At 42.8% G+C, this 9,494-nt stretch overlaps 1 protein-coding gene across 1 annotated transcript; it reads right to left on the reverse strand.

Annotated features, from left to right (window-relative positions):
• Window positions 1-205: 205 nt before the first annotated feature.
• Window positions 206-8,919, reverse strand: vsnl1b (visinin-like 1b). The gene is made up of 4 exons (XM_064953248.1): window positions 8,690-8,919; window positions 6,077-6,243; window positions 5,577-5,792; window positions 206-2,505 (listed from the first exon to the last, which is right to left on the reverse strand). The coding sequence occupies exons 2-4, from the start codon at window positions 6,236-6,238 to the stop codon at window positions 2,308-2,310; spliced, it is 576 nt and encodes a 191-aa protein (XP_064809320.1). The 5' UTR covers window positions 6,239-6,243; window positions 8,690-8,919; the 3' UTR covers window positions 206-2,307.
• Window positions 8,920-9,494: the final 575 nt, after the last annotated feature.

The following is a 9,494-nucleotide window of genomic DNA, read 5'->3' on the forward strand; positions in this document are numbered from 1 at the left end:
AAATAAACAAATGGAAATACCTGTATCTTAAATTAAAGAATCTTGAAAGGCCAATAATTCAACCTCGGAACAACAACAACAAAAATACATTGGAACCTAACAGGTTGCTAAACAGCATCATGTTTTAAAATGTTGGATAAGCAATCAAGAAAATATGTACCATTCTTGCTTGGATAATAAATAGAATCACACTTACCAGACCATGCCTTTTGTAAAAGCCCATAGATGTTTATTTGATTGAGTTTCTTTAGTACTACATAAAGAATGGAACCATGTCATTTTGGGTGCAACACATGCAACATGCATAAAAAGAACCAAGGTAACAAAATACACTTATCTTCTTTTTTTTTTTTAATTGGGATTTTTAAATTTAGTATAAACATTTACTTGACAAAGATTGTTGCCATGGAGTTAGGATCACCCTGATGTAGTAATAATATAGACTAATGATAATAAACAGCTATGAGCATTCAAGTCCACATGATGCTGTATCCAGAACTATGGAAAACGGGACCAGATTCCATTGGTACAGTAAGTGGACTGTCTGCCAGTACATGCCTGCATAGCTTCCAAGTGGTAAATCAGTCTGGTTATGTTCAATAAAAAGTACACATTTTCACAATATCTGTAATCCATATAGGTGTAAATTTGATACAGGACTACAACCTTTAGTTTCAGAAGCTATGTTTTCATCCTAGCACCTGTATCTCGTGGAGGATTCGGCATCTTTTAAAGACCATTGTAAACGTAGATTGAGATTAGAAGATGAAACCTTTTTGATAATTTTTAAAATGTTTAATATAAAAGTACCGTTGGTAGTAATGCAGTATGTCCGGTAAACTCATGTAAGGCTTTTCTGCTCTGGAAATAAGCGCTTCATTTACAAGCTCCAGACGCCATGCTCTGTGTTACGGTAAACATAGTGATATGTATGACGTAACACAGAGCTCCAGACGCCATGCTCTGTGTTACGGTAAACATAGTGATATGTATGACGTAACTTTCTATTGTAAATAGTGGGCAAACGTACAGGCTGAGAAATCCAACCTATTAGGATGTTATGGTGTATAATGTATCCAGCAATGCTAAGAGTGATGGGTGACTGGTATTGAAGATAGATTATTATTGGCCTGGTGATTGATTGATTTTGATTGATAGCAACAGAATAATATAATGGATAACCACTGGGCACAGACATCAGTTCAACATCTAGTTTTGATTTACATTTGGTTGAGTTGTCAACTAACATGAAATCAACAACAAATGTCACCATGTCATTGGTTTTAGGTTCAAAGTTGGGTTAAAAAAAAACAATTTGATTATCTTTTTTTTAACGTGGAAATAACATTGATTCAACCAGTTTCTGCCCAGTGGGTAGTATATTATCAGCAGCAGATTTATTCTCTAGTTTTTCAATTACTTCTGTGCTTTAATTCAATACTAAATTTTCAGATACATCTTCTGTATGTGTGAGAGGTTACAACCAGGGCCCATATTATCTGTCGTTCAAGAACTCAAGTGTCACATTAATTCCACATGTATACGTTATTAAATATGAGGGCAACAGCCGCCCACAGAAGGTTAATCATGTAATGGTCGGTGAATCACTACTGTACATCCCATGCAACAATACCAAATGCTTTTCGGGGGGGGGGGTTCTCCTTGAATACCCCGCTTGCAGATGCAACAATTTAACAAGAGGTTCGAGTATAGAGTCTGAACACAAAACACATGCATGCAAATATTAGAACCTACACATCAGTTCCAGTCAGTCTGAACAGAACACCTTATCTGGAAAGAACAAGGATCTCCTCTATTTTTCCAAGAGCTCAAGAAGTTTGGCTATTAATAGAGACAAGTTACAATGATCATAGGAATGATTGTTCATTACCAGCATGTTAAGCATTAGCATTAGCAGCTAGCTGCAGTAGTGGACATGGATAATCTAAATACTGCAGGAACAGAATCATTTAATGTATAGCGCTTCACTGATATACAAGCTAGCCTAAAAGTGAATGGGTAAGTGGAATAGGATTACTTGTGCACAATTCACATTGGCAGGTCAGGTTCGATAAAATATAAATGTATCATGATACTGTGTAATGTAATATATTAAAAATTATTCCGCTATTTGACATTCTCATGCATACAACCACAAGAAGCAAGTCCATTGAAAAATAGTCCAAGCATATTTTTTTTTCCTGTGGAAAAGGCTGAGAAGAAGAAGAACTTAATGAAACATTTAAAACATGTGCTGCCTGTCCGCAGAGTGTGTGCACGTCTGGTTTTATACAGACAAGCACCTCCTCACTTCTGCATATCACACTGCAAGAGGAGCACGATGGACGGATCACTCTTGGCCGCCTCTTTGAACTCATCCAATGAGATCTGGTCATCGTTATTCTTATCCATCTTGCTGAAGATCCTGTCTACCCGTTGCTCCGGTGTCAGGCCATCCTCGTTCATCTTCATCATGATCACAGTGCCCACCATTTTGTATATGGCCTATAGACAACCAGGGTTGATAGGTGAGGCGATACCACAGAAAGGAACAGGGGTGTAATGAATTCAAGAAAGACCTATTTTCACACAGTCTTGGTTATTAGTCTGTTAACATGTTCAAAGTTTCATCTTGATAATTCTGAAATTATATACCAATGTTCCCCACTGTAACATATAAATATATATAACATAACACACTGCCCTTACCCACCTGGACAAAAGGAATGCATACAGTGCATTGGGAAAGTATTCAGACCCTTTGATTTTCTTCCATGTTTTGTTACGTTACAGTCTTATTATAAAATGTATTCAATTGTTTTTTCCCTCACCAATCTACAGACAATACCCCATAATGACAAAGCAAAAACAGTTTTTTTAGACATTTGTGCATTTGTGCAAATGCTGCCTTTGGCAGCGATTATAGCCTCAAGTCTTCTTGGGTATGACGCTACAAGCCTGGCACATCTGTATTTGGGGAGTTTTTCCCATTCTTCTCTGCAGATCCTCTCAAGCCCTGTCAGGTTGGATGGAAAGCGTTGCTGCACAGCTACTTTCAGGTCTCTCCAGAGATGTTCGATCGGGGTCAAGTCCGGGCTCTGGCTGGGCCACTCAAGGATTTTCAGAGACTTGTCCCGAAGCCACTCTTGCGTTGTCTTGGCTGTGTGCTTAGGGTTGTTGTCCTGTTGGAAGGTAAACCTTTGGTCCAGTCTGAGTTCCTGAACACTCTGGAACAGGTTTTCATCAAGGATCTCTCTGTACTAGGCTCCGTTCATCTTTCCCTCGATCCTGACTAGTCTCACAGTCCCTGCTGCTGAAAAACATCCCCACAGCATGATGCTGCCACCACCGTGCTTCCAAAGGGTTGGTGCCAGGTTTCCTCCAGACGTGACACTTGACATTTAGGCAGAGTTCAATCTTGGCTTGATCAGACCAGAGAATCTTGTTTCTCATGGTCTGAGTCCTTTAGGTGCCTTTTGGCAAACTCCGAGTGGGCTGTCATGTGCCTTTTACTGAGGAGTAGCTTCCGTCTGGCCACTACCATAAAGGCCTGGTTGGTGGAGTGCTACAGAGATGGTTGTCCGTCTGGAAGGTTCTCGCATCTCCACAGAGGAACTCTGGAGCTCTGACAGAGTGAGCATCTTGGTCACCTCCCTGAACAAGGCCCTTCTGCCCCGATGGCTCAGCTTCTGGCCTCACAGTTCCAACTCCATCATCAAGTTAGCTGATGACACGACAGCAGTAGGCCTGATTACCAACAACAACGATATGGTTCACAGGGAAGCGGTAGGCACTCTGACAGCGTGGCACCAGGTAAACAACCTCTCTCTCAACGTTAGCAAAACAAAGGAGCTGACTGTGGACTTCAGGTGGAACCAGGCTGGACACACTCCAATCCTCACAACAGGGCAGCCGTGGAGACAGTCAATAACTTCAAATTCCTCTGCGTACACATCTAGAAGCTGAAATGGTCAAACTACTCGGAGACCATGGGGAAGAAGAAACGACAGCAACTTTTCAACCTCAGGATGCTATCCCCGAGGCCCCTCAGTGTTCTACTGGAGCAGCATCGAGAGCATTACTGTCAGTCTGCATCACAGCCTGGTACGGCAATTCCACCACCGCAGACAGCAATGCACGTCAGAGGTTGATACCTGCAGCCGAACGCACCATTTGGGTGCACACTTCCTGCCCTACAGGACACCTACACCGCCAAGTGTCACAGGAAGGCCAAGATGATCATCAGGGACCCAAGCCACCCAAGATACGCCCTGTTCTCCCTGCTTCAATCACTCAGATGCGGGTAGTACAGGAGCATCATGGCAAAAACTGGAAGACTGGCCAATAGTTTCCACCCTCAGACCATCAGGCTGTTGAATAGTCAGCAACCTACTCCCCCAATTGACATTTTCTCCCCACACCCTCTCAACGGTCACTTACCTGCTGCTCCCCCTAGGGACATCCCACCCATCTCAACAGTCACTTACCTTACCTGCTGCTCCCCCTAGGGACATCCCACCCCCTCTCAACAGTCACTTACCTTACCTGCTGCTCACCCTAGGGACATCCCACCCCTCTCAACGGTCACTTACCTTACCTGCTGCTCCCCCTAGGGACATCCCACCCCTCTCAACGGTCACTTACCTTACCTGCTGCTCACCCTAGGGACATCCCACCCCTCTCATCGGTCACTTACCTTACCTGCTGCTCCCCCTAGGGACATCCCACCCCTCTCAACCGTCACTTACCTTACCTGCTGCTCCCCCTAGGGACATCCCACCCCTCTCAACGGTCACTTACCTTACCTGCTGCTCACTCTAGGGACATCCCACCCCTCTCATCGGTCACTTACCTTACCTGCTGCTCACCCTAGGGACATCCCACCCCTCTCAATGGTCACTTACCTTACCTGCTGCTCACCCTAGGGACATCCCACCCCTCTCATCGGTCACTTACCTTACCTGCTGCTCACCCTAGGGACATCCCACCCCTCTCAATGGTCACTTACCTTACCTGCTGCTCACTCTAGGGACATCCCACCCCTCTCAACGGTCACTTACCTTACCTGCTGCTCCCCCTAGGGACATCCCACCCCTCTCAACGGTCACTTACCTTACCTGCTGCTCACCCTAGGGACATCCCACCCCTCTCAACCGTCACTTACCTTACCTGCTGCTCCCCCTAGGGACATCCCACCTCTCTCATCGGTCACTTACTTTACCTGCTGCTCACCCTAGGGACATCCCACCCCTGTCAACGGTCACTTACCTTACCTGCTGCTCACCCTAGGGACATCCCACCTCTCTCATCGGGACACACGTTCTCCTGATTTATCTGGTGGCTAAACTTGATCGTCCTCTGTCTCAATGTTTGCCTTTGTAGCGTACATTCAAATAACATGCACTGCTGATTAATTAAAACTGGATAAACAACTTAAACAGCTAGTATAAGCTTCATGGGTACAAGTAAATGAAAAAACATATAGGGCTGGTTCCCGGACACGGATTAAAACCTAGTAGTGGACTAAAACAGCTTAATCTGTGTCCGGGAAGCCAGCCATCAGTGTTATTCCTTACCTCGATGATCTCTAACATCTCCACCCGGGTGATCTTGCCGTCTCCATCCAGATCGTACATGTTGAAGGCCCAGTTGAGTTTCTGCTCGAAGCTGCCACGCGATGTGATGGACAGGGCACAGATGAACTCTCGGAAGTCGATGGTGCCGTCGCTGTTCTTGTCGAAGGTCCTGAAGGCGTGCTGTGCAAACTTTGACGCATCGCCGTACGGGAAGAACTGCGGGGTTGAAACATTTATTGAGAGACAGCTGTTGATATCCAACTATTTAAAAACATCTATTTTTAACTAGCATTATGATTGGTTAATATGACGGGGAAAACATGAACAACAGTACAGTTCTAATATAGAGAAGTCAAGCCCTGATTCTGTCTGTTCCAGCTTCACAAAGGTTTCTTACAATCACATTATATAATCAGGATATCAATCGTTTCCCTAGCTGGAAGTTATAACATCATATACATCATTTCTCCAGCATCGGGTGTACCACACCTCATACACACCTTGATATAGAGTTGTTGAAACTCGTCCAGGTTCAGTCTACCACTGGGGCAGTCTTTGAGGAACCCTTTGTACCACTGCTTCAGCTCGTGTTCGTTAAACTCTGTGCTCTTCACCAGGTCCTCCATCACCTCAGGGGTGAGCTTGCTGTTCTGTTTTCCCATGATGCCTGTGGTGCAGAAAGGATTTATTTTGAATAGAAAGGAAACTCCAGCACATATTTAATAGATCATAGACCAGTGTTTCGGTCTCAATAAACCTTCATCAAGGTATTGTTCTACTAACATGTAGTACAATATAGCACAGTATGTAAGACATGCCATTATTTTATTTCTATCATGGTTATAGAAAAAGCCTATCACACATTCAAATGTATGATGTGCATTATAGTGCGTTATGCATAGCGCATAAGATGTTATAAACATGCTTATAATGCATTATAATGGGAGGGTTTTCATAGGAAGTTTTACCAACAATTGTGCTCTCAAACCTGTTTTGTGTCAAACAGTCCTTTTGTAAAAGATTCAACAACAAAAAAACGACAATAATGAATTGCTTGGTTGATTTCAATGAGGTTGATTTTGACATGCACAGATGCTTTCCCTGCCTGACGCCAGTGTTCTATTTGTGTTCTCTAAATCTGTTGGCACCACATCGCATCTGGCCTGACATCACACAGTGTCGGACAGGACCACTGCCGTCAGCATGACCACTTCATCAAGCGTTCGATCATCACCTATCAGGCTACCGGTCTGCATTTTACCTGAAGCCTGTAGTCTTGTGTGACAGACTGTCGTACGCCAATTTTGGCTCCATGATTACCTGTAGCCTGACACATGGGATGCTTCACAAATGACACCGTATTCACTTTATAGGGCTCTGCTCAAAATTAGTGCACTATATAGGGAATAGAATGCCATTTGGGACATACACCTGGGCTTTTAATTGCAGTTTATGTTTAATAACCTCGATGTAGAAACCTCCAGAGGAAACTACTCATTATAATGGAAACAGAGTGAGTGATAAGGTATCCATCACACAGTGGAGGGATTAGATGAAGTCAGTGTGTAGCCCGTAGGGTGAATGGGCAACAGGCTATCGTTGGTACTTCGGTGATCATATGAAGCCTTTTGACTAATGAATAAACAAGGGAATCAGCCCATCTGGTGAGCTGCTCTCTGATCCTCTTCAATAATAAAAACGTGCAATTCTCACAGCCTGGATTAACATTAGCTGCTGCTGACACCTGTCTTGCAAATCTGTTGACCACGGTATATAATGTAAACTATATGGGTGCTCATATTGTAGCCTATATGCGAAATGTCAGATGTTATCCTGACCTGTCCTGGAAAACATAATCCAAATCAAATGAACTCAGGACTATTTATAAATTGACAATTGAGGGAGATCAGGATAACTGATGGCCCTGGGTGTAGGCTATGCAGTAGGACATGCATACGGTATATTGTCATGTAGTCATGGACAGCGAGCACTGTGCTTGAACCAACGACCATGTGTTAAGGTCACAATTTAGTGAGGAAATCCCCTCACCTGGTTGTCTAGGGCTTCATTGAAAGGGAAAAACAAAACCCAGCAGACACTTGGGCCTCCATGGGAGGAGTTTTACACCCCTGGCATACATAACCATTACAAGATACACAGGCACAGTATATTGACATGGGCTTGGCTTATTTGCAATGTCGGCTATGTTGCATACCCAACATTTTGCGCAAACTATATTTTTCATTAAAAAAAAGACATATATTTAGATGATGCAACCAAAAGGCTTGTGTTGAAATAATTTAGATGTTACATAACATAAAATGAGCCTAAGTCTAAAGGCTACTATGCATCGAATGACCTTGAGGAGAAACATATTGAGCGAAGATAGGAGAGAGAAATGATCAGGGGCAAGGTGAAAATGGGTTTGGCTCCCACGGTCTATTTGTTCATCTAAAGATTAACGTCGTTAGACATTTAACAAGGTATAGGTGTCCACCTCACATGTACGCGCGAAACTAACATGTGATGTGGATAGATATAGGCTATTTATTTTTCAGATAGAACATGTCGTTTCGGTTATCCAGTTCATGGTACGAGTCTGCTCGGACAGAGAGAGAGAGAGGTATGCACGTGCATTCCGATAGAAACGACGCAGTGGTGAGGGAATTAAACCTCGTAAGTGAAATCACACCACTCTATTTATCGTGTCATTTTTCACCATGCGCATAATCTTAAAATATGACAAAAACTGACAATCAACCCATAAAATTACACGATTGTCTGGTCATTCTCATGAAATTTGAATAGAACAACGAGAAAAACACGATTTTGATATTATTTTCTAAATATAATGAATTAACTCAGGGTGTTTTTAAAACGTTATGCATTAATTTGAATGATGGATGCGCAGGTGACAATTCCTCCCCCAAATAAAACGCCAAATCTCATTAATCGAATGTTTTTAAGGGCAGGATACCCCAATTATGAGATACATCGTGAATGGAAATGATTAGCCTATGTCTCTAGACAATCATATAAAATAATTAAAAATACATGCTATGACAACATAAAAACAACATTCACTGTGTCTGCTGCAGACAAATGCTTCTTACCTTATTTTGGAGATGCTACCGCTAATGGCAGTCTGTACTGTCGTCTGTTAGACACTGTAAAAACCTTCCGATGATCAAGAATGCCCAAATGGGACTATCCCTGAAATTGGCCTCTTCAGGACGCAGAGAAAAAAAGAACGGTTTTCCGTGCTATTCCAAATGAGGCAGGCAGCAGCGGCAGTATTGGGACCGATCCCACGCTCGTCTCGTCGTTGGTTATGCGACTCTAGACATACGGCGTCACCCCACCAGTCAACAGTCTTCTGTTGCCCATGCTCCGTGCATTGCTCCATTGCTTGATCTTATACGTTTGCATCGATAAAATAAGTATAGAGCTGTCTATGACTTAATAGTCTTGTTCCCTTTCAGCACAAACAACGATATTGTTGGATAGGTTTATGGATAAATTAAGAAAGGGGTGACCAAAACCAGTCAATAAACACATCGTGGATGAACTAAACAATTATTTTACCTGGTGGATTGCATGCTGTTTTGTTGATGGGATATACAATAAATAATTCAATTTGAACAGTTATATTCATTCAGATTAAAATGTACATGCAACTGCAAAGCCTACTGCAGTAAAGCCTAGGTCTACGTGCACCTGTTTCTGCATATAGCCGAACCGACAATAGCCAGTTCAATCCCAAAACAAACATGACTGAAAGGATAGACCATGAGCCAAACAAAGGATAGGCCATACTGTTAAACTAATTCAAATATACTGAAGTAAACCTGTAGGCTAACACATTATTCTGCATCAGGAGAAAACATAACTGTCTGGATTGACACATGATTGTGTCAC

The sequence above is a fragment of the Oncorhynchus masou genome, chromosome 32, assembly GCF_036934945.1.
Source record: "Oncorhynchus masou masou isolate Uvic2021 chromosome 32, UVic_Omas_1.1, whole genome shotgun sequence".
Taxonomy (NCBI): domain Eukaryota; kingdom Metazoa; phylum Chordata; class Actinopteri; order Salmoniformes; family Salmonidae; genus Oncorhynchus; species Oncorhynchus masou.